Below are 25,293 nucleotides of genomic sequence, written 5' to 3' on the forward strand. Positions count from 1 at the left end.
TTTTCAGCCTGAAAGAACCAGAGCCAACATAATCATTTGGAAAAGTACAGAATCTCCTGGCTGTGACCTTGGACATAAAGTACTGATATTGCTCTGCTGGCTTGTTTAGGAGCTCTCAGTGCCTTGCTGCAGACAGAGAAGTCAGAGCGGTGGTTTTCAACCTTTTTTGATCTGCAGAACCCTAAAAATCTGGATTCAAAAACCAGTGTAGACACATCCTCTCCCATCACAGCTGTGCCTGCTGAGATCTGTCTCACCTCCTTGCCAGAAGCTGAAGCCCGCTCCAACCTGCCAGCTGAGCTGCGCATGTAAGTGCTTCCTAATATATTTTGCTCAAAATGGGTTAGGTTAGCTGAGGCAGTTGAAAAGTGTTTGCTGACCTGGCTCATTCTCCTTGAAAAGAATTTGGAAGCAAAGCCCAGTGCTGATCTGAAGATGTGATAACCTCTGGCAAGGGAACAGTGACAAGCTGCTGGGAGCAGCAGGCAGAGAACATGTACCCACACCCTGAGGCTTGCAAATATTGCCCTAGCCCTTCTAGCAAGATGGCTGTAGAGCTCCTTGCCTCTCCTGCTTGGGTTGCACAGAAGCCTCCAATAATATCCCTGCAGTAATAATGGCAATTACTTAGGCAGAGAGGAGGTTATTCAGTACATTTTTAGCTGTCTCTTAATGTCATTAATAGCTAGAAGAAGTGGCATGAGCCCTGCCAGCACTGCATGGGGCAGCATTTTGGAATCACACCACTTTGCAGTTTGGGAGTAGTTTATTTTTGCCGCAGTTCTGAAACTGCTGTTAATAGTTCATTGGCTAAACCCATCAGTCACTTCCAGTGAAAGCTCTCCCAGCCTTGGAAATGGTTCGAAATAAGTGTCATTTTTGCAGTCATAAACAAACTCTGTTAGAAGTCCCTGGCTCATGAGGCAAGAACAGCTTTTGCAATGGATGAGGACAGCTCAGCTGGTGAGATTCGGCTTCCAGTATGCCAGTGGCTCAGGGACAGCCTGTATGGAGCAGTCAGACATGGAGAAAACTCGCTTTCACCTCTGACTGCAACACAAATGGGTGTTTCTCTGCTCCATTAACCCAACATTTTATGAGCCGTTTACTGTCACTGCTGCTCAGCTTGAGAAAGGGCCATTATATTTAGGAACGGACAAGCAGGAGAAAGCTGGGCTTTCTTTGCTTTTTCTGCCCTGATCCAAACATTGTCCCGTGCTAGCCTGACACAGGGTGTCTGTTAGGACAGATCTAACGGTAGGAACTGTACCAACAAAGCCCCACCACCACAGACAGTAAACACTACCTAACACACAGCAAGAAAGAACCTAAGTATATGGCAAATCTGGTGCTCTTACCTGTCTGGCTTGCTGTCCAGGAAAGCAGTAAGTGGAGAGAAGACAAGACAAATGTTCAGGTTAGAAAGGACTTGCAGAGGAAAGGGGAAGCATTTGCTCAGCTCTAACCCTGGTAACACAGGTGGAAGGCAGGACCAGCAAGGATTACCCATTTAGATCAGTGCTAATGAACAGCAAGGAGCACCTGAGTCCCTGACCCCAGAGCACTTGTGCGTCCAGCAGCTTCACACACGCTGGGATGCAAAAGACACACGCACGTGCATAAGAAAACACACCCCTGCAGATGAAAGATGGAGCAGGGTTAAGAGAGCTCCCTCCATCCTGGGTACTAGATGTCCCAGCTAAGGACAGCCCTGCATTGGCCATAGCTGCCATCCTGCCCCTTTTCTTGACCTATTTTGCTCAGCATCTGCTTCCTTTCCTGTCCTCTTCCATTGCACAGTGTGGCCTGTGTGTGCTCAAGGGGCCCCCATTCCCATCCACGCACCATGGGCTGCTCTGAAAGCCAAGGAAAAGGGAGAGATTTCCAGGGGTTGTTCCTTCCTCTCTCCTGCAGACTCACATTACGCCCCTGTGCTGCTCGTCTCCCAGCTCCAGCTGAAAACCAGTTTGGGAACAATGGAGGTCTCTGCCGATCGACAGCGCAAGGGCACTTTCCCTGCATCATCCCCACGGTGCATACACACACACACAGAGCGCAGGAAGGGGAGCCCGAGGCTGTGGCTGTGAGCGGCTCTTCTGGAGGAGACAGGCAAGAGACCTGACAAACTCACCGCACACATGCCATAACAGACTGTCTATAGACAAGCACAGCTTTGCTGAGCAACCCACTGCTAATCTCTCCTGTGCCAGTCAGACCCTTCCATTTCAGCATTTGTGCCTCAGGGCTCCTCTCTCTGGTGCTGGTGGAAGGATCTGCCCTCAGGTGAAGACTATAGGGCCAAGGAGGAAATTCCCTTTAGGGGCTAGAGCTGGGGACATTCGGAATGGTCACAGATCTGGGCAAGAAGCAAGTCTTACTTTTTGTAGAGTAGAATGGCAATGACAATGCAGATGATGAACACCACGGCCAGGACAGGCCCGATGACCCAGATCAGCCCTTCCTCTCCGTCAATGATCGGCTGTGGATCAGGGTTGTCCAGCTGGATGGGGTCAGAGAAAGGACTAGCAGCAAAAGTCTGGAAGACATGAAAGATTGTGGAACAGAGTTCAGAGATGGAATGGGGACTGAAAACAATGGGCAAGCATACAGTATTCCACAAGAGAAACTGCTAGAGAGGATGTGAGCTCTCTGCAGCACAAACCAAATAATAACAGAGAAAATACCCTCTTCAATCTATAGAAAAAACTCTTGTCTGTGAGCATCCATGTGACAGGTATCTTCCTCCTCCAGTGCTCCAGGGAAGACAGACCATTGAAAGATAACATTCACATGAAGTTGTAGACTGGCTCGTGCCTATGGCTCACCTAATCTTGTAGCCAGGAAGGTGCTTTTAGAAAGCCAGTTGACTATGCCTCTGTTCCACCTCATCCCTGAGCCCTCTCCGCTGCCACAAACACACAAACACTTTCTCCAAGCTCTCATGTAACCATCTGGATTTTGACAGTCAGATGGGATTACAGAGAAAGAGGGAAGGGATTAAAACAAGAATTAACGCTTAGAAACAGTCTGGTCTGGTGACTGAAAAAAACCAACCCTTATAATTAAATATAAATTAATAAAATGCAATATGTCTCCTCTGCTCCCTCTGCAGTGAGCTGGGCTCTTGAGGAGAATCAGAGGCACATTCAAACCCATCAAGAGTCCTACTAACAGGCATTGCCTGCTCGTTCTCATGAGTGCTACAATCTCCCCCCCCCCCGCCCCGGAAGGCTGCATTTCCTCCCATCTATCTTACACAGAAACTACAGAAACGAAAATGCACCGCGGAGAACCGGCATGCCCCGGTTTGAGTGAAAAGTCTGGGACAGGACAAGAACAGGAGATCTGGGCTCTGGGTCCTTGAACTCTACCAGCTCTCAGCAAGAGAGAAATACTGCTACGTACTTGGGAGCTGCTGTGAATCCAGGCCGTTGTGAGCGAGTATGCAGTGCCTTGTTCTAAAGCAGAAATTACCACAAGCTGCAGTAATCCGATTGAGAAACCCATTCAGAAGCGTGTCAGCCTAATCCTTTAATATCAAATACACAACTAAATATTTATTTGGGAAAAAAACCTCTGAAAATCCTTAATTTCAAATAGCTCCCTGCTACAACTCCATAGGGGGATTTAAAAACAACAAAGAATTAGACTGCTTCCTATTGTGCATGAGGGAGGAGGAAGGTAAATATTCAAACAGTTGTTTTCATAAAGCCAAACACAGCACCACTAAAATCAGCAGAGGTGCTGAAGTGGTAAAAAAAGCAGAGAGCACATGTAGTTTTCCATAAAAAATGCTCCCCTTTCTGCTTGGCGGGGAACTTAGTAATGACCGGGGTGTGTGACATGCTGCTCTCAAAGCAGGATGTCTAGGGTCATTGCTCTAAGGAATACAAGGACAGCCTTTACAAGAAATTACTCTTTGTAAAGGGGTTTGACCTAGGGACCTCTGAACTCGAGTGTAGTCCTGAGTGGATAGTTCAGGACTCCCCATTCTGGACTCAAATCTGGAGCCACAAGTGTAGCAAGTGCTGCCTATGAAGACCGGCAAAACGCAGAAGCAGTGCACAAGATGCCTGCGTCATTAGCCTGTCTGCCTGGAAGAGCACGTTTGCTGCATGCAGACACAAGCACAAACAGCTCCAACAGCCACATGCAAAAGCTCCACAGCTGGACTGGAAGGTCTTTACAAAGAAAAAAAACCTCAAGCTCTGGCATCTGGTGGGAGAGAGTTACGGAGAATGCCAGGAGGGCACCAGGGCTGCCGGCAGCTCACGAGGGAGCAGCTGCTGTCTCTGGTCGATAATGGGGACAGAGGGGCACAAGCATCTGAAGAGGGCAAGAGAAAGCAGGCAGCACTTACGGCCTCAGGTTCCTGGAGCACTGCCAGGATGAAGATGACATATTTCTGCCCTGGCTCCAGGGCTCTGTTCTCGAAGCTGTCGTAGTGCTTCATGTCCCCCAAGATGAAGTGGGAGGGGAGGGAGCGAAAACGGGCAGCAATGTAGGGCTTGGGGAAATCCAGTTGTCGGGAGTGACGCAGACTTCGGCGTCGGAGCCTGGCAATGTCCTGAACGAGCTGGAGGAAGCAAAGGAACACTCTGAGCCCTGATGCCTTCAGCACCATCAAGGGAGCGGGAAGGAAGGAGAGCCAAACCATCCCACTCAGACTGGCCACACCGTAGCTACTCAGAATGTGGAGCACAGATACCCCAAAACCACCCTTCCCAGGCTCTCAGGTCACCATCCCATCCATTACACCTGTTTGCTCTCTCCCTACAGCTGGCTTCAGTTTCACCCACACTCACCTCCTCCAGGTCCATCTCCTCAGGGCTGCCCAAGGGGTTGAGGAACTGTCCTCCCCTGGACTTCCTTAGAGGCACCACCACAATGTAGTAAGCCCTAAGAGTTGGGAATAATCAGAAGAAATAGAAGGAATTAATCTCCTATGAGCCACAGAAGAAGAGAGTGAGCACACTGGTGTGGAAGGCTAGGTTTGCCCAAACAGCCCCGCTGGCCCAACCCAGCAAGCCCCTTATTTTTAATTTAGCACAGTTGTTATTGCTGCTCCTGGAACGGGCTTGGCTTCAGCGGCAGCCCCGTATGACATGTCTCCTTATTTACTCCCTTCGCATTTCTTCAGCATCCCCTGTTAGCTCTGGGAAGTAGCTCCAAAAGACAAGAGTAAGCAAGGCTAAAAATGCAGGGCACACACAGCCTCTGCCACTGCCCTTGCGGGTTTGTACCGTGGACTCCAGCCATCAGGGCTGACCCCCCCCAACACAAACTGAGCACCCCACATCTGCAGTTTAACAGAAACCTACTGGACAGGCACAGAGCTCTTCACATCTGGGAGAATCACCACCACGTTGCCATCAGCATCAGGCTTGTGGGTCACCTCTGGCTTCTTTGATAACATGTCAGCAGCGGTCCAGGCAGCGACGTTCTGCTGCAAGCCCCCCATGCTATTGCCCCGGTTCATGAGAACAAAGTTGTAGAACGTGCGGGGCTTCAGGTTGGTGATGAGTTTCTTGGTGGTGCGGCCGTCCACATCGACGTTCAGCCCATTGTACTGGATCTGTGGGAGGCGAAGAGGCAGCAAAGTTGTACCATGAGCAAGGCTGATACTCTTCAAGCAACCAAACTCCTTCCTCCCCATTGCTCTGGTTTGCAGAGAACACGGGGCACTCAGCTGTGCCATGCTCCACCCAGCTCTGCCAGAGCTGGAGCAAACACAGGAATAGGAGGCGTTTGAGTGGGAAGCTGTCTGTCTCTTGCGCCCACTGCACAAGAGGGTGCCCAAGTGTAAGGCAGATGCAGGACAAAGCCTTGAGACTTCTCTGGGAAAAGAAATTTTTATCTCGAAATGGGAAAATTGTGGTCACTTGCAATGATTTGGTAAGAGAGGTGGGAATGCAAAGCAACAGCCCTGATTTTCAACCCATCTCCTTGATCTAGTGATTAGCCATTATCTGCCCATATCTGAGAAATGAATCCCAAATTCCTGCCTCTTACAACCTCTTATTCAAACCAACAGACCAACCTCCCAGCAAAATGAGAAGGAACATGGTTCTGACTCCTCCCTTCCACTTGCCTTGTATGGGGTGGGAGAGTTGTAATTCTCAGGAAACTCCCAGCTCAAAAGGACAGATGTCTTTGTCACCATCTTCACCTTGAAGTTTTTGGGTAAAACTGCCGAGAGAAAAGTAAGGAGGAAGGGGAGAAAGGAGAAGAAAAGGCAGCAGAGGGAAGGAAGAGCAAGAAAGAGAAGGAAGAGAATGTCAGGTACTGGCAAAAGGGCCTGCCAGTCTGGGTCTGGCTGCCGCTGCAGGAATGGAAGGGCTCACTCCCTCCTCCACACTTTGCTTGAGTTTTGCCAAGGTCCGTCTCCCAGTGCTCCCTGTCCCCATGCCTAACCCCAGGGAGGGGTGAGGGAGGGTGTGTGGCTTTGCCCACACACTTATGGGTCTGGGTGGCTGCTGCAGGAACGAGGTGCTGGCTTTCTGAGCATGCTCAGGTGAGGAAACCCATCCCAGGTCACGTTTTGAGGTTTTTTGATTTTTCTGTTTTCTTTTGGCTGTTTGCAAAAGCTGAAGAAAATGCTCTTCCCACCTGTATAGCGACTGGCCCCCCACTTCAGGGGCCAGTGAAAGAAGGGTGTCCGGACTTAACTTAGAAGAAAGTGGTAAAAGGGACTTACCTGGCACAAGGCAGAGAGGAGCTGAGGGACTGAGTGTGAAACCAGAGTGCTTTGCATTTACTCACGAGCCTGGCTGAGCCTGGCTTGACCTCTCCAGCTCTCTGCCTCCTGGCACCAGCCCCGGTTACAAGGAGAGAGAGGGAGGAGAAACCGGTAAGTCCTACCTTGATCCAGCTGGAACGTCCGATACTGGACAGTCGGGCTGTATGGCCCGGGGCCTTTACTGGTGTGAGCACGGATTTTAACATCATAGGCGGTGTTGGGTTTGAGGCCGTTGAGGGTGTACGAGTTCTCTGGGGAGGGGGGCAGGTCTTTTTCCAGTGGGTTGCCGGGAGAACCGGCTTCCCGGTAGGCCACGGTGTATTTGATGATGGCTCCATTCCTCTCGGCCAGCACGGGGGGGAGCCAGCCAAACTGGACCGACATGGAAGTGATGTTGCTCGCCTCGAGGATTTGGGGGTAACCCTTGGGGATGTCTTCAGGGGTGGTGAGTTCCTGCACAGCTTCCTCCCCAAAGCCAGCCCGGCTTTTCACGGCCAGCTTGAAAACATACGTGGCGCCCTTGTGGATGCTGGGAGCGGTGTACTTATCCTCCAGGGCCGTGAACTCCAAGGTAGCCAGGGGGTCGACATCCTTGCGGCCAAACTGGAGCCGGTAGCCCATCACCTGGCCTTCCGCATCCAACGGAGGCTCCCATTTCACCAAAAGAGTGTTCTCCTCTGTCTGGTGCACAGACAGGATGGGCTTCCCTGGGACTGGGAGAGAAGAGGGACACCTTCAGTCAAACATGGGACAGGGTGGCTGGGGAGGAGATGCAGAGACTCTTAAGCTGCAGCAATAGGTCCCTCAACTCAGTGGCAAGGTTTCAGCTTGACTCTGTCTAATTTAGTGTATCCCCCTGTAAACCGAGCTGCTGCTGCTGCTACCCACCTGCTGTTGAGGTGGATGGTCTCTATCAAGTTTAGGAAATGAGGTGCACTGCCAGCGTGTCAGCTGTGAGGTGCTGACACATTTCTAGAATTATTTTCTTCCCTTTCCTCAGGATGGAAAGGTGTGCACAGCTCCTCCCTTATCACTGGATCACGCACTCTCCCACAGCTGGGAAGAACACACTCAGGAATCCTGACTCCCAGCCTCCTATCCTAATCACCCGAGCAGATTGCTTCCCAGGGCAGGGAAGAACAAATGCAGGAGTCCCCCAGACTCCCGTCCTCTCTCTCTCTCTCCATTACACAGCACAAGTCATGCAGAAAGAGACTGGAACAGATTGGCTCAGGCTGGGAAGTCCAGAGCAGCTGAGGGTGAAGTAATGAAGGATGGGAAAGGAAGTCTGGGCAGCCCCAGGTCCTGAGCAGCAGGCATGAGGCCAGCTAAGTGAGTCTGGCAGGCATCTGATCACCCAGTTGGGTACAGAAAGAAGGAATCACACAGAGCGTGGAAACAGAGCCCAAAATCTGTGCGAGGCAGAGGGTAGTGAGAGTTGCTGCTTACTCTGTGCAGTTTCTCTCCTCTGGAGGAAGGGGAAGGACAGCTGAGTGTTGGTGGGTTTTTAGTTAGCTCCCTCCTTAACCTGTCAGTTAGTTCCTCCACATTTGGGGGGATATTGTAGGAGCTCAGCAGTGCCGTGCCTCTGTCTAATGAGCCCTGGCACTGCCCGACTGCTAAGCAAGCCCACAGCCACAGTTAAATGACATGTGTAGGCCCAGAGGTTCCTGAAGCTGGAGAAACCAGAGCATTAATTCCAGCAGCTCACGCGTCATTTACACTCAACTCCACTATTAGAGATCTAATTTCCTTCTCTCCGCCTTGGTATTTCTTCTGGTTGAACAGGAGGAGGAGAGAGAACGGAGTTAGGAGAGATCCCGTCCCACTCTCGCAGCACGAGCCCGACTGAGGGTCAGCAGGTTGGAAAGCTGTAGTGCGGCTAACGAAGCGAGCAGGAGGGAGCCGGCAGGGAAGGATACTGCCTGTGTCAGGGATCCTGGCAGAGTCAAACCGGGGAAACCACTCTGCCTGCTGCATTGACTGACATCTGAACACGGGGATGAGGGGTTGGCTCTGAAGCAAATGCTTTATTCAGTTCAAACTGCCAAAGAATGGCTAAGGAACAGTGCTGGGAGAGCCTCCCTTGGAAATGCTGAAGAAACACATTAAAGAGAAAAAACAATGCCATTACCTCTATGTTTCGGTTTTTATCACAAATGTTACTATAATCAGCTGAGCTTGAAAATATTACATTTGCACAACAAATATTGTTTGGAAGAAAGGTGAGAAGAAAGCGCACAGGGGGGGAGGGAAGTGTTTTATTTTGCAATTGGTTTGGACAGTAAAGGAGAAAATTGGATGTATTACTGTATTTAAATTCAGCCCCTAGCCCTGAATGATAAATAAAGAAATCTCTCCTCTCAGAAGGTATATTGACTCAACACTGCAAAGAAGATAAGAATGTTACAGAGCCATTTGAAAGATTTTTTTTTTAAAAATAGCTATTTCAAGTTGGGGGAAAATTGAGTTTTGGGTAATAGCTGCTGTGCTGGAGAAAACATTCCTCTGTGACTGATCACCTGCACTGCAAATCCTAATGGGGAGAGATGAGGAAGAGTGACAAGGGAGGGAGGCAGAGAGAAAGGCTCTGGGAGAGAAAAATGAAAAGGGCAGAGAGCCTCCAGAAGAAGGAAACAAGAAGAGAGAACCAGGGAGTTAGTGAGAAGAAACACGGGCAAAGCCGAAGGGGGAAGGAGAAGAGGGCGAGTGAAGGGAAAGGCTTCTGACAGCACACTGACACTACAAGGCATGAGGACAGGAGCCTGGATGCTGACATCCAAACGTACCCTGCTGTAACATCTGCAAGAACTGGTGTCCTGGAAAGCAACCTTGTTCTCTTGTGTACCATTCTCTTAACTAGGCAGGAGAGGCAAGAGGGGAGAGAAAGGCTGAAACCCCGTTCACTTGTCTGAACACAAGAACGTAAAATGAGATGAAGATGTGAGTTAGGACAGGGAAAAGGGAAGGGCACGGAGGGCAGCCGTGGCTCCAGCCCTGTGTGTTCCAGGCCAGGGCTCCTGAGCCCTCTCTGTCCTGTGCACTTGGCTGAGCATCTGTGCTGCCTCCAGAGCCTGAGCAGAGGTTTCCAGGTTAATTATGCTGCACTGACCGAAGGCCTTCGATCCCTGCAGAGGCAGAGAGTAATGTTCTTCCAGAAATAAGGGATGATATCAGTTTACGCAGCTGCTACAGGCAGGGTGAAGACAACTGCCTCAAAACTAAGAAGACGACGAACACATAGCCAGGGTTGGGAAGTTATAGACAAAGAAAAGAAATGAAAAGGGGAGAAAGCCATCATCTGACAGCAGGAACAAAAGAAAGAGCACAAGCAAAACGGGGTGAGAGAAGGTAACCACAGTCCAACAAGAGATGGGCTGGACGAGGGACAACTCCAGGTCTAGGCACCATAGTCTCCCTCCACTGCGTGAAACCCTTCCCATACTGCAGAGCGGTGGTTTAGCCGCAAGAGCAGAAGCCACAGGAATGCAGATGCTGAGAGGACAGGTGGAGTGTGTACTTCTCCTTTCTGCCTGCAGCACAACTGCTTGGAGGAGCAAGGGATGCCCTGTTGCCCTTTGTCATTCCTCTGTTTAGGCCCTGCCATCCTAGCTTGGCACCGCATGCTCTGTACTGAGGCTGACAGACACTGTGCCACAAAGAATAGGTCAAAGGGAGGAGTGAATCTGGGCGGTATGGGCAGACAGAGCCCAGGTCCCAGAAATGCTTGCGAGGAAAGGTCAATACTGTCAGTACTTTTCCCTCCGCTAGTCCTGAGCAAAGAGGGGACATACATTCAGACACAATACTAAAAGAGGAGAACAGTGGGCAGTATAAGCCACCACTGTCTTCCTGCTGCTTTTCAGATCTTTGCAAGTCAACACCACGACAGCAGATCTCTGGCTCTCCTGTTCCCCAGGGTACCTGTGTGCGCCAACCATCAAAGCTACACAGTCTCGGACCAGGCAGAGATTCTCTTTACTTCTGGTGCACTGGAATTTATAGCACAAGAGATTACAAGCAACGAATTCATCCTCTGTTGCATTTCTGGGTGTGTCTGGGCTTTCTGCAGCACTGGACAGAAAATTATGTCATTTAGTGAGGGCTACCCATGAGGAATGAAGGGGTTTCTGCCTTACAAGAAATAATTTTGTCTTTGGGGCAGCATGGCATTTGTTGCAAGCCTGTCCTTCATGAAGGGAGTGGGATGAAAGAAGCTGAGTCTGGAGAAAGAACTTTTTGGCTTTAGAAAACTGGTGAATCCCAATGGTTCAGGAAAAGACTCTTACCTGCACCCTTCGTGGTGACCACTTTTGGTTTGCTGCGAGCACCATCTCCCTTCATGGTGTAGGCGGCTACAGTAATGGAATACGCAGTCTCAGGCTGGAGCCCAGCAATGATCATTTCCTGTTTGCGAGATTCCAAAGGAAAATCATGTAAATATTCAGGTACATACACACAGGTAGATCTCTCCTCCTTGCAGGAGTCTCAGCCCTTTTCTAGCATGCAGGAACATTCACTGAATCTGAAACCATGAGACACTCTGGGGCAACCGGCAGATGTGGCAACTGGCAGGAGGATGAGCGCCATGTTCCCTTAGCAAGAGGCACGCAACCTCAGCTGCAAACGGTGCCTCTGTAAACACAGCGTGTCTCTGCAGGGCCCTGGTTCAATGCGTTCTCTTCCAGATCTACCTCTCACACATTCCCTATCTCAAAACAAACTGCTTCAGCCATCAAAACGCTGTTGCGCTCTTCAAAGTGTTCCTCTTCTCTATGCCATCTCAGAGGAGGTCTCAGCGGTTTCAAGGAGATTACGTTTTTTTCTCCATTACCCCTCTCCCTTCTCTCCTCAGAGATATTTTTTAATGCCTTCATAATATTAAAGGGATTGCTTTAACGCAAAGCGCAAGACGACATTTTCTGCTTGCACGCTAAAGCTCTCTGCTAAATCCCCAATACCCTCCTTCCTCCATCCTCTATCAGCCTCACCACACCTGGCTCCCAAGAGCTTTTGTTAGAAGACTGGCCTCAAGAACAGCCCTTTCCCATGAAGTATTCAGCCCTTCAAAGGGCTGTGTTGTAAAAAGGAATACCCATGCTAAATCAAACAGGATGAGAGCATATGCAGCAGGGTTTTCTCCAAGGCCCTGAAAAGGAGGGAGATGTGAATGTTGTGCATGTTTTATGGCCTTCCTCTCCCCTCACCCCCCACTGCCCCCTTTGTGCTTTCAATATTAAATCTCAGGGCAGCACTTGGGAAGAATTTGCTGGTCCTGAAAATATATGTATTGGCCCCAAAGCTGAGCAGGGAGTGGAACAGCAGAACTTCAAAACAGTGGGATTTTGATCAACAAGTTTGGAAGCCATTAGCTACAGACACAGGTCTGTCTTCTAGAAGTCAAGAAACATGTTCTGCTTTCACACTTGCCACTTGCCACTAAGATTTTAGGCAAGAGACTTTGCTTTTCATATGACTCAGTTTCTCCATCCGTAAAAGAGAGGCCCCTCACTTTTGCAGGGCACTTGGCAATCTCTAGGAGACATGAACACAGTCAATCTAATAGCGCATTACCTTGGGACCCTGCCATTCCAAGAAGGAAATGCTTTCTCCTACTGCTTTGTAGCTGTAAGATCACAGAAAACATTTAGCATTTCAGCAGAAGTAGCAAATGCCAAACAGCCAAGCTGATTTTAAGGTCTACTTAAAAGGTAAAAGCGCCAATAGCGATTCAGTGCTTTGTATCAACGAATATCTAAGAATCTTGGCCTTTTAAGGGCACAAAGCATTTGTTCATGCTCTGATAGCTTAGGACTTATGGGGCTTTGACTACCCAATGCTTTTCAGCCTAACTATGTTTTTCAGACACAAGCCAGAGGTGCTTGCAGACCAGCCCATCTTTAAGCGTATATTCAAGGTAGTCCCAAATTCAACGTCCCATTTGCTTCCCCACGGAGGAGCAGCAGACTCATCTTTCCTTCAGAGACGAGGGGAAAACCCTGCAGTATTGCTGCGTGCTGACAAACTACACAATCACACAGGGTTGCAGAGCAAAGTGAACAGGGTAGGGACAGTGCATGGGAACACCAACAACAGGCTTTAAAACAGGCACACTGGCACTGCAAAAAAAATTAAGGAAAAGGAAAATATCACACCACAACAGGAAATGGGAGAAGGGAAGGGACAGAATGAGGATGGGAGGATTTTTACTTTTTTACTTACGTATTCAGCAGTGTCATCTGTTTCCCACTGGGCAGAGAACAAGAGAGGTTTTGCACATGAGAATACAAGAGGGGAAAGAAGGGAAAGACAGAGACACAGCATGAGGAAGGAGTCCCTGAGCAAGCAGCCACACAAGGTCAGAAGTTACCAGGCCAGCATGAAGGAAGAAGTAGAGTGGGAGAAATTAGTAGATTCCACTGTGGCCTTTGCCTGTCTTAAAAGACTTCCCAGACACAGGGAGGATGGATGGTATTTAGTTCAGTGCTGGGACAGCAGTTCAGACTCTTCCACAATAGCTATTGTCTGGGAGTGCAAATGAACTGCAGAAAGACAACATATATCTTGTCACAGAGACACTCATCTACTTTCTCCAGCATTATGTTGCTTGGAATGAGACGAGGCGGCTGGAGCACCCACCCCCTCAAACCTTCCACGAGAGAAGAGGAGATTGGAGTAGGAGGCGAGTCCTTACCTGGGCGTCAGCCAGCATGATATCCTTGATCTGGGGCAGCCCCCTGGCCTCTCCGTTCTCCATGCGTACATAGTGGACCTGGTAGCCGCGAATCTGGCCATGCTGGCGGTTCTGGACTGGCGAGCGCCAGAACACTTGGATTGCAGTTGAGTTCAGGACCTCCACCTCCACTTTCCGAGGCGGCGCACTGGGCACTGCAAGGAAGGGAAGAAAGGGGTAAGAGTCACTGGGGGGTTTCTATCTGGAGCCTGTCACTTCACCTATGGGATGTACGCACACTGAATCTACAGCCCTGAAAGGAGGGGGAGACTTAAACGAGATATCCCATCATCTGTCACTGGCCTTTATTCAGTGAAACAGGGAAGCAGTTCTGGGGGATCTGATCTGCATGGCTCGGAGATATGCATGGAAACAGGTCCATCTCATAGTCCAGCCATTCTTCCACAGGCTCCTTTGTCCCCAGTTTGCCCAGATGGAAGAAACCATATAGTTCCAGATCACACTCCGAGGGCAAAGCCAATTTCTAATGAGCCAGAAAAGCTCCGGTCCTGCCTGTGGGATGTTAGGGTGGAGAGGATGCGGAGGGGGACTTGCCCTTGGAGTTCCCTTGTCTCTCAGGCAGGGCAGGTGGGTTGGTGGTTACAGCCGCTGCGTAATCTCAGGACAGGAAACAAGAGATGTCTTGGATGGAATTTGGGCTGAATTTTTGGAAATAATAATAACAATAATAATAATAATAATAATAATACAGTGCATGACAGCTTCATCTGCAAGAAAACCATACTTTCTCTGAGCAAGGCATTCTATCCATTTGGATGTGGACAGATGCTCAGGGAAACAGGACCCACCTGGGGACAAACCTGTTGCTCTTTTCTAAATTCTTTTTATTTGGGATGGAGGAAGAAAGCCTGAGAAATTTGGAATTTACTTATGTTATTTACTTGACCTATATTATTTGAGGGTCTTACCTCACCCTCACTGTGAGGGTGCTCTCCCTTCATGCACACATTCACGTTTTTTCCTGGTTTTATTTTACTGTAGAAACACCAGGAAAGTTCAAGTCTCGTTGTCAGTGTTTGTGCTAAAAGCCTCCGAGCTGGGCCACTGAACTGGAGTCTAAACTGTTTGTCACTGAAGGTTTTTTAAGAAACTTTAAGAAAGAGATTCTTCCTTTTTACCACTACACAAAACTTTAAGAGGAGCTAGTAACAAGGAATGTGTGGGAAGAACTCTTAATATCCTAAAGCACTTTCTGGCAGCAATCATCTCCTCTTCTCTGATTTCATTTCCTTGCTGCCTCAGCTCCTTCTTTGCTCAGCAAGTGCAGCTTTTCAGGAACAGTGGCGCAGTCAAGGCTCAGAGGCCTGACATTAAAAAAACCACCCGGATATCCAAAAAACCAACCCTAAAGCAGGGAAGGACAACCCTACAGACGCCAGTGCGCAGAGGGGCTTAGGGAGATGGCAGCAAAGGACGCTGCACGTCTGGGCCCGGAGGCTGTGCTGAGGCCCCATTCAGGCTTTGCTCTTGCACCACACATCAGCCACGAGAAGGGACTCGACGTGTCCTCCCCAGCGTGGGAAAAGCCCACTCCAGGGACACGTATTCACCGGGGGACTCGGGAGAAAACCAGAAAAAGCGCAATTACCATCTTCATCTGTCCGGACGATAACCGGCGAGCTCTCCGGGCCCGGCCCCACCTCCGTATGAGCCACGACAGTGATGCGATACTCTGTCCACTTCTCCAGGGACTCCAGTAGGATCTGACTGGTGGTTGGGGGGATATCATTCACCTCCTTAAGCTCCGTGTCCTCAGAGTCCAGCGCTCGATAGTAGACGCTGTATCCAGCCAGGACGCCATTTTGGCTTTCAGCCGGAGGCGGCCGCCAACTTACCAGAATGGCGGTGGATCTGGTGCTGACGCATTTTACGTCTTGAGGGGGGGCAGACGGTTCTACGAGGGGGGAAAATTCAGGAGGGAAAGGGAAGAAGGGGGAAAAAACAAAAGATGGGAAAGATAAAAGAAAAAAAAAGGAAAATGATAACAAAAAAATCTAAAATAAAACATACAAAAATTTGGTTTAGGAAGATAAAATTAAAAAAGAAGAGAGCTTTTTGTTGTTGTCTTTTTTTTTTTTTTTAAATGAAAAGAAAAAAAAGCCAACGGAAATGAAATGGGGCATCAAAACTGAAATGTTATAAAGCAAAGGACTAAAACAGCAAGCGGGCTAGCCAAGAGGGGTCCTGCTGCTTCTAGTAAGTGTGGCTGGCAGGAAACTAAGCACCCAGCTTTACCCTGCAAAAGACCTTTCCTTTAGCTCCCTGTTTTACAGCAGTCTGGCAAATCCTGCCCTGGCTGGTAAAGCACTTGTTTCCTAACTGCAGTCTCTGGGATCTTGAATTTCTTTGAAGGGATCTGTGAAAAGTAAGAAAGAAAAGCAAATCTGTTGCCAGGAGGCTTAAATTTAAGAGCCTGTACCTCCAGATGGAAGGTATTAGCTGTCCACAGACCGAAGGAGGTGAAAAACCACGGCGGTAATGCCCAGGATATTGCCAAGCAATGAGCCCACAATGTGTTTAGATAGGAGGGGTTTAGAGAAAAGACTTGCAAAGGAGCGAGGCAGCGAGTTTGACAAGGTATCCAGGTACCCAGTGGGATTTTCAGAAGCAGCAGCAGGGCTAACTCCCGTTGCACTCACTGCCTAAACTACGTCAAGGTATTTCTGAAAGTCCCAGGAGGACAGCTTTGGAAATGTCGGCCCTACGCAGCCACATGTTCTCTCGGTTGCCTATTTTCAGGAGACGGGGAAGGTGTAAACCACAGCGTTCTAGTGAAGGGCTGCTCCCTTTGGTGTTTACTGAGCTGCGGTAGGTAATTTTTAGCATGGTCTGCTCAGTCGGAAGCAGGATGCTGACACCAGCTCTGTCAGATGCTACGTGCCGGGGCACACACTGCTATGCCATGGCCATGCCCTGAGATACAGGGAGAACTGCAAGAAACACAGGTTTGTCGATGGAGATGCCACGGGTCGGAGACCTTGGTGAAGCATGGACAAAGAGTCTGCCACTTCTGTACCCCAGCTGTAACCTGGGCGCTTTGGGAAATCTTAGACCAGACTTCTTCCCATCGCTAATTACAATCAATCAGCCCAGGTAAGCAGAGAGAGTAATACATTTTCAAGGCAAATCTGCAAATCCAATCTCACCCAATACAGTCAAACTGCAATAAATAGCTTTTAACTCCCTGCAGACACTGCCAGAAACTGGGGCGTCCTTATAAGCCCCCGAAGCATCACCTGCAAGAAGTGAGGGAGTAAATAAATGCCGGTCACCATTTCTCATTTCTCTCTTGCTTTTCAATCAACAAAAAGCTTTTTTACTGAGGAATGATTTTTTCAAACCTCGTACTCCCATCCCTGAGTCACAAACAGATGTTTAGGCCCAGCTTGCCTTGAGGACTCTGCTAAATCAAGTCACGCTTTTCCCCGTTCACACTGGAGTGAAAGCCACATGCTTTGTGTATGCCTCCATCAAGCAGAAATCAGAGGGTTTTGCAGAAAGGGTAAAGATAGTCCTTACACTGCAGTGCTGAGCACTCTGTCCAGTAGGACATTTTGGGTGTTGTCCTCCTACTTTCATGCTTTCTTGCTCTACTTTGGCTGTATTTAAAATGGCAGAATGAACCCTTATCCTCAGAAGTCCCACTGCAGAGGGAGACAATCCCTGGCCATGGCTAGCCACGCAAAATAATACAAAATATGTCAAAAAAAGAAAACCAAAAGTAACAAACTGGAAAATAAAACATAAATCAAGCCAGTAATTTAAAATAAAAAAACATCAGAAAGGAAATTATAATAATAAAATAATACTGATATAAAAAGTGACTCCTTCCAGAACATTCCCAGTCTGTTTACCTACCTTCCATGCTTCAACTGCTAATTTATAAGACTTTCTTACGAGAGAACAAGAGATACTGAGCTACAAGGCCAGACCAAGCTCCTGGTGGGTTTCTGCACATGACTGGCTTTTAAAATGCCACCCCGCCCCACTGCTAGGTCGCCCCACTGAGTCCGTCGCCCGCTGCCAGCAGAACCCTAGCTATTGCAGTAACGGCAATTTTGGACCCCAATCTGTTCTCTTTTGCTAAGCTACCTGTAGAGACCAGAGAGCAGGGCGGCAGATTCCCGCTGACGGATCTCCTTCCCCTTATAGCTCTCTCCATCTGCTGTGGTCGATGCAGCACCAACATCTCCAGAACGGAGGTGCACTCCTCCTTCCCGCACCCCAGAGGCAACTCAAGTCCCTTTCAGGGTATGGAGGAAAAGACCCAACCCTCTTCCAGTGCCTGTCGTGATGCTGTTCACTTCTTTTTTCTCCCCACCAGGGGCTGGTAGTGTTAAAAGCCACCTTTCCTGCTTAGCAGTCCAGCCAAAAGCCACCACAGCTGAGAAACCCACTGCAGAGAGGGTCTGACCTGACCTACCCTTTCCATCCTGAAACTCATTATGAAAGCCCCAGTAAGCAGAGCCAGCGCTCCGGCTGGCACTTGGGTTCACTGTTTGCACTGGCAGCTGCTGCGCGTGGTCACGCTCACTTGCTCACTCACCCTCTACGCTCCAGCACAGGGACCTACCGAGAGGCCCTGGAGTGAGGCCTCCTTTTGGGATGGTTTGCACTTTCTCTGGTCAAAAAGGCAGGGTGGGTGGGTGATGGGGGAGAAGGCCCAGATCCCACCCGGACCCCCTCCCCGTCACTCTCATCGACTACAGCACCTGGATGAAAACAGCCACCAAGTGCTGGCTGGCCATACTGGAGACGCATCTGGGGAGTTCATGGCACTGTGAGTTTCCTTCACAATCCAGCCCAACCTGCGTGACCCTGGAGATGTGCATGCACGCGTGGGGACAGCATCGAGAAGGTGGGAGCTGTGGAGGCAAAGTACTACAGCCCAAACCGGAGGCTGTGAGCTCACCTCTGCAACAAGCCCCTTTGCTGGAAAGGGAGCCACAGCACAGGCAAGAGCCCCCCGGCCAGCAGATCATCATCTTTGTCTGCTGGTCTCTGTTTTTACCAGGCAGACAGCTCTTTGGGAACCCCTCCCCGCCCTCCCCCGGGCTCCAGGACATACATGAGTGTGTGCAGATCCACGCACATGTGTGTGAGCCTGCAGCGACAGGGTGGACTGTATTTGTGAATCCGCTTGAGACCAGCCAGTACTCACCTGAACTGCATCTTTTACATGCTTTAAAGTTGACTGTCCAAGCCACAAGAATGACCCTTACTGACCTTGTACAATACAATGTTTTTTAACCCTTTAGGTACCATAGACTTTGTATAAGTTTCATTCACTTCATATACTGTGAGGAAGGGGGAAGGGAAGGAGAGCAGAGCTAATGGGTGGGGGACACATCCTTTCTTTGGAAGGAACAGAGGGTAAGAAAGCCCCGTTGTTCCTCTACACCTGCACATGCAGCCTCACAGCACCCACCCTGCCACCCCTGTCTCTTGACGCATGCAAATTTCTGAGTAGGAGAGTTGCCAAGGAGCCCTGGGAAGGTCATGGCTAGTTAGAAAGGGCAAAAGAGCTTCCTCCAACCATGAGATTCTGTTATTTTTCCAATCTACGTCTCTGGTACTTGAAGAGTTAAAACCCAGCTACTTCAAGAAGAAAAAGATACTTTACCTTTAGTTTAATGGATTTTACTTTGGTTATGATGCTCAGGAGGAGCCACCCTGAGAGGGAGGTGGAGGGTGTTGTGCAGAAAGGTGTGCAATGCAGGGAGGGCTGCAGCATGCAGGCACATGCTTGCCAGCTGAGCTAGGAGGGGAAGAGCACCGAACGCCTCGGCAGGCTGCGGGAGGACGAAGGAGGCTTTGCCGTTGCAGAGACAAGATGCCATCGTGGTGTGAAACCGCCCAGCAAGAGACAGACAGACAGAGAGCAGGGAGCTGGTTTCATCGGGCTGCGAGAGCATGCAGGCAGGCAAGCAGACAGCAGAAGAGAAAAGAAAGAAGAGCCATGGAGCGGGCCAAGGAGGAGCTGAACAGAAAAGGAGCTGCAGAGGGAAGACACAAAAGCCTGTCCCGAGCCAGAAGGTCTGTGAGCCGAAGGATGTCGCCCGGACCAGGGAGAATTGACTCGTTCCTCCAACAGCCAGCCAGGAAAAAATGTTTCATCGTGTTACAGGACACTGACGGCTCCCAGCTGATGTTCTTAAGAGCGTTAAATTAATGAAACTATCCCTATGAAAGCTGAGCTCCAGAGAAATAAACCAGGCCCCATTCTGTGCAGGTGCCAAGTTAGAAAAAGCCCCAAAGCCTTCCCCTTTCCCAGATCCCCTTCTCTTCACCCTTTAGGGAAAAATTTTCAGCGTCACTAAGCCCTACTGCCATCAGCTCCCACACCCCTCTTCCAGCCTGTTTTTATCAAACCAGAAAGCACAAATCCCAGACCCTCTTTTCCTCCCATCCCCACGAATCTCAAGGAGGGAAACCCCTTGGAAAACAGAAGCAGAGTGCAAGTAAGTTTGACACTTATTTTTCAGGTCCTTTCAGTTCATTTTCCCCCACCCCACCATGATGCTCCCTCTGACAGTACCATACTGGGATCAGAACCAGCAGATTTGCAGCAGAGTCAGGACAGGATTTTCTTTCGATACGTAGAGAGAGTAAGGGGGGGAAAAAAAAAAAAGGAAAAATGGGGAAAAACATTTGAAGGAAAGAAGAAAACAAAATATCTTTGAATGGACTGGAGGCCTGAGAAAGCCCCAGTAAGGAATTCTGTCTATGCAGAAACAGACTCCCCTTTCCTCCCACTCCTAGGGGGAGAGAAAGAGGAGGGAGACAGGGGAGAGAGAGACAGCAGGATGTGACAATTAAAACGGAAAGATGGGGCAGGCGCCCAGCCGAGAGCCCGCTGCTCTCCCTTGTTAAGGACTCTGAGAGATGGGAGCAGGCGCTCTCTCTCCTCACACTGGTGACCAGAGCCATTTCTGAGTTAGTTCTGCTCCCGGCTACTCCAAACTGCAGCGGAGTGATTTAGTAGAGATGAGAGGAGACAGAAAACACAAAGAACAGCTGCCACAGCCACTCATGCAGTGAAAAAACACCTCATTTAAAAGCAAAGATCTGTGAAAAGCCCAGGTTGAAATATTGCCATCCAGGGTTATTGTCCCCAGGGCAACAGTGAAGGGAGACAATCCATTAAACTAAAACCAGCACATTTTGGTTGCATACGCTCCATCCTGGTGTCATTAATATCCCCCCACAGCCTCCACATGACTCCTCTCTCCCGCTGTGCCAGAGCCCAAATGGGACCATTCCCAGCGCCCGCTGGGCCAGCAGGCCTTCCTCCCGGCTACAAGGTTGCTCACAGAAAAGAGCATGAGGACTGCTTTCCCAAAGGCTGGTGGAAACGTTGGACTTCCGATTAATCGCCTTCCCTTCTCCTCTTCCTCCCGATTTCCCCACCATCTCCCTGCTCCATTGCTTGTGCCCCCCTTCCGGACAGCTGCTGCTCAGTCGCTGCTGGTGGACAGGCGAGCTGCTGCGCAATGCTGGGCTGCCGTCCTCCCTGAGCATGCTCAGCACCAAGGCCCAGCGTGGCCCGTCAACAAGCTCTTCACTGCTCCCCACCCCATCAAGTGGACGGTGCTAACTGGCCTCCCATCGCCCCCCCCCCAAAGCATGCACCCGCTCCGCTCTTCGTTCACCTCTCGTCTATCTGGGTCAGCAAAGGGAGAAGGCAGCAGGTCCCAGAGGCGCCCCGCCCGCCTCCCTGCAGAGGAACCCCCGACGTGTGAAACGTCGCAGCACCGCGAACGTCCGCCCCACAGCTCCGTACCCCTGTGCCCACCATCTCTGGCTCCCTGACTGTCTTCCCCTCAGAGAAGGGTGGGAAAAGGAGAGACACCTACTAGACTGCAAGGTGCGCTCTCTGACCTCCGGGGTGAAGGCCCCCAGGCCCAGAGCCGAGCGGGCGGCCAGCCGGAAGACATACTCAGTGTTGGGCTTCAGGCCTTCCACAGTGAAGGAGGTCGTTGGCTCGAAGTTCTTCGGCACCTGAGATGGGCGAGGGGGAAGAAAAAAATAAAAACAAACAAAAAGGAGCAGAGGCGAGCCCTGCCCAGAGACACCAGCCCTACTCCCCTCTCTCAGCCACCTTGGGGAATGGAGGGCCGGGATGTTCCTCGGGGCCCCAACCCTTTGCACTGCTCCTCTCCGGACTCACCTCCCTGCCGTGGTCTCCTTCCTTATAGAGGAGCTCATACTTCACTATGATCTCCTGGCGGGGAGGGCTCCACGACAACACGATACTCGTCTCCGTCTTGGCTTCTGCTTGGAAGTTCATCGGCTGCCCAGGAACTGACACAGAGAAGGAGCCGACGGGACAGAGGAAGCAAGATGAGAGACAGGAGAACCCACATTAACTTGGCTAATTAGAAGACTCCTACCCTGTTTTCTTCAAAGCCTGTGTGTGAAGAGCATGTCAGCAGCAAAATGCCACGCTGCAGAGTCGGCAGGTCCTTCCTTTAAAGCAGTGGAGGGTTAAATCCCACTGCAGGAGTCGAGCATGTCCAGAGCTGCTGGAGATGGAAGAGTCCTACTGGATCATATGCCTCTTTCTTGGCAGTGCACAATACAGCCCTTCCCACTAATGCCCAGTATTAAAAGATTCTGGAATTGGGAAGCCCATGGGCAGCCTGTTGAGGACACAGGGTTTCCTCACCAGAGGGGTTTTCCTCACCAACTTACCAGGGTTTCCACACCATAAGCAGAGCACCCGAAAGCATGCTGGGTGACAGCCGGGGTTAAAACACCTTTTGTTCTCAGCTCATCACATCTGCTGTGACAATTAGGGCTTTGGTTTGCTCCCCTTTTAGAAAAAGGCAAAATAAGGCTCATTCCCCACTCATCTCTGAGAAGGTAGTTTCTGGGTACTTTAAGAAGAGTTAAGTGTCACCATTGCCTGGGCAGTGAGTGTTTTTAGGTCTATTAAAGACATTTAGAAACTGGAAGCAGTAAGATACCTCACTTTGAAACATGGCACAGCAGAAATGGATTCACTTTGCATAATTGTTTGCTCTACCCATTTAAGCAACAACCTTTCCGAGAAAAAACAGATCAGAAATCATGCAGCAGGCCCTCTGGCTCCAGTCACTGGACCGAGCTTCCTCCCAGAAGGTTACTTCTATTTTAACCAAATTGAATCAATAATGAAAAAAAGGCTCTGGTGACACGGCAGCCACAGCTGGATAATGCTATAAGCCAACACCTCTCCCTCCTGCAGCCCAGTGCATCCAAGGTTAGTGACTCAGGTGCTCACCTCCTTGCTGCGTCTTAACCTGGATGGGGTCGGAAAGAGGCCCGTCTCCCACGGAGGTGAAGGCCAGGACCCGGACTGTGTAGGTTTCATCCTCAAGAAGGCTGCCCACCGTGGTCAGGAGGCTGTCGTCCACGTTGTGCTTCTGCCAGTTGCTGACGGGTTGGTCAGGCTCCATGGTATAATATACACGATAGCCACGGATCTGCCCATTGGGCTCCACTGGTTCCTCCCACTGGATGATCATGGTGGTGCTGCTCAGCATTCGTCCCTGCACATTACGGGGGGCACTAGCAGGAGCTTGTTCCCCAGTGCGAGTGACCACTGACTCGCTGGGAGGCCCCTGCCCGATGCTGTTGACTGCAGAGACCCAGATCTCGTACTCAGAGTTGGGGCTGAGACCCCCAATACTGTAGCGGGTGGTGGTGATGTCCTCTTTGATCTGATATGGTCCATCCTGGCTTTTAGACTTGTATTCAATGACATAGTAGGACACAGGGTCTGGATTTCCAGAGTCCCAGGTGATGGTGATACTTGTTGCTGTCGTCTCCGTCACCACTGGCGTCCCAGGAGCCTTGGGGAGTGCTGAGAATCAGGAAGAACAGACATTTTAAAAAAAACCACATATGCTGAAATGGTGCCTAATTGGGCTAGTTAGGGCTGCAGGAGCCAGAGGCACAGTACCAATCACAGTGCGGCAGTTTAGTAAAGTGCTGCTGAAATATTATGAACCTAGTTATACACTCTATTATCCCCCTTAAACTGCTCCATCAAAAGGAAAGTGTTCAGCTAAACATCTGGAATCATTAGCACAGACTTCAGCTGCACATCCGCCGGCTCACACAGCAGTAAGAAAAAAGCAGTTTTGCAAGAGCTCCTTCCAAGCACGTAATCAGATCTTCTGAAACAGCGCTGGCAGCCCGGCTCTGGCACTGCCGAATCTCTCCATGTTTAGCATGCAGGTAGCGGTATAGTGCAGACTGCGCTCTCCAGAACTAGAAAACTATAAATATTTGGAGCGCTTCCTCTCAAGCCACAAATGCGTGTTAATACTCATCTCCCCTGTCCTTCATCCAGAAGACTACCTTTGGAGCTTGCTGGAGACTGTGCGCTAAACGTCAGACACCTTTAACAGCAAGTTTTAGGTGTTTTCCTCACTACACGCTTCAGACCCCTTCCAACCTCATCTTCTCTAGACTTGAGCACCTCTAAAGCTCTAACTTCTCCTTTCATCTTCTGACTGGGAAAGATTGCAGATGCTTACGCACAGGAACATAAGGGGGAATAGAATACAAATAAAATGACAAAAGGCAGAAGGTACCAGCAGGGCAAGATTCCCCATCTGAGGAGACAGGATAGTTGGAAGCAGAAGCAATGTATCTTACACAGCAGCTTTTTAAATTGATAGTATAAGACAGGGAAAAAGGGGAAGGAAGAAAATATTCAGGAAAATAAAGAGCACCTCAGTCCAGCCCCAGGCATTCTTCTGCTAGCACGTGAGCCCACTCCCTGTGCAAAAGCTCAGGATGAGTGTCATGTCAAGATTCACTAGTCCCTACTCATTTCTGTTGTCAGACCTTCCTTAGTCGGATGCACTGATACAAGAGGATTGTTTTTCTTCAGCTCTCTTCTTCGTATTTCCCAAAAGTACTTCTCCTCCTCTCCCCCACCCGCCCGCATCCTTTCCCACCCCATCTCCCCCCAGATCCCTCATGGGCAACGCCAGCACTCAGAGCAGACACCAGCTCATACAAAGAGCTCTACACTCACCCAACCACAGGGGCATCCCGCTTGGGTTTTAATACTCCCCTGCTGAGGACAGAATAGATTGAAGATTGCACCCGTGCTCCTCTTGGGAATTGCTAGCTGGAAGCTGGGGTTATTCCCCCTCTTGCCGAGGCAACAACGGCCACTAAGATGCTGGAACTAGGCTCTACTGCAAGGGCACACATGCCAGAGATCCTCAGGGCCTTGCCCGAATCTCTAACCTTGGAACAGGATGGCATGCAGGCTTCAAGCCATCCAAGGCTCCTTGCAAACTGCCCAGCCAGCCTCATATCCCAGGACAGAAACAAGCATGCAGGGGTTTGAATCACAGTTTTCTTCATAACAAACAGCTCAGTCGTCCTAAAGCGAGGAAAGATCTCAAGCCTCCAGCTTCCCCTTCACTGTGGATTTCTTTGTGTGTGGGATCCCCCAAGATGCATGCACAGATCCCAGCACATGGCACTCGGGGTGCACGAGTTTGTCTTCCTGCTCATGCTCACATACCTACGCATGTACATACAGGCTTGTAACGACATGGACTTACATACATGCAGTCAGGCACCCACATGCCCATACAGCCCATACATTGCTCCTTCTCCCATGCACACACACACTCATGCACGACTGCCTTTTTACATGCATAATTGCATCCCCACGCTCCTCATGTGCAGATCAGACAGTCACGGGCTCACCCCATGCAGACAGACAAAGACACAAGCAGAAACAGGTACCCACACAGTCACACAGTGACATTCCCACTCATGCACCGGT

General features: G+C 50.0%; 1 protein-coding gene across 3 annotated transcripts in view; it reads right to left on the reverse strand.

Annotated features, from left to right (window-relative positions):
- PTPRS (protein tyrosine phosphatase receptor type S) overlaps positions 1 to 25,293 on the reverse strand; it is a 164,840-nt gene that overhangs the window by 23,416 nt on the left and 116,131 nt on the right. For all 3 annotated transcript variants that reach the window (XM_072845126.1, XM_072845127.1, XM_072845125.1), the window contains exons 8-19: positions 22,759 to 23,340; positions 21,664 to 21,797; positions 21,350 to 21,494; positions 15,082 to 15,387; positions 13,434 to 13,627; positions 11,029 to 11,146; positions 6,862 to 7,452; positions 6,092 to 6,189; positions 5,322 to 5,575; positions 4,806 to 4,899; positions 4,361 to 4,576; positions 2,379 to 2,536 (exon numbers count right to left, since the gene is read on the reverse strand). In XM_072845126.1, the coding sequence (XP_072701227.1) occupies positions 2,379 to 2,536; positions 4,361 to 4,576; positions 4,806 to 4,899; positions 5,322 to 5,575; positions 6,092 to 6,189; positions 6,862 to 7,452; positions 11,029 to 11,146; positions 13,434 to 13,627; positions 15,082 to 15,387; positions 21,350 to 21,494; positions 21,664 to 21,797; positions 22,759 to 23,340 (2,890 nt within the window). The remainder of the gene's footprint in view (positions 1 to 2,378; positions 2,537 to 4,360; positions 4,577 to 4,805; positions 4,900 to 5,321; positions 5,576 to 6,091; positions 6,190 to 6,861; positions 7,453 to 11,028; positions 11,147 to 13,433; positions 13,628 to 15,081; positions 15,388 to 21,349; positions 21,495 to 21,663; positions 21,798 to 22,758; positions 23,341 to 25,293) is intronic.

Source organism: Ciconia boyciana, chromosome 24 (genome assembly GCF_034638445.1).
Source record: "Ciconia boyciana chromosome 24, ASM3463844v1, whole genome shotgun sequence".
Classification (NCBI taxonomy): Eukaryota; Metazoa; Chordata; class Aves; order Ciconiiformes; family Ciconiidae; genus Ciconia; species Ciconia boyciana.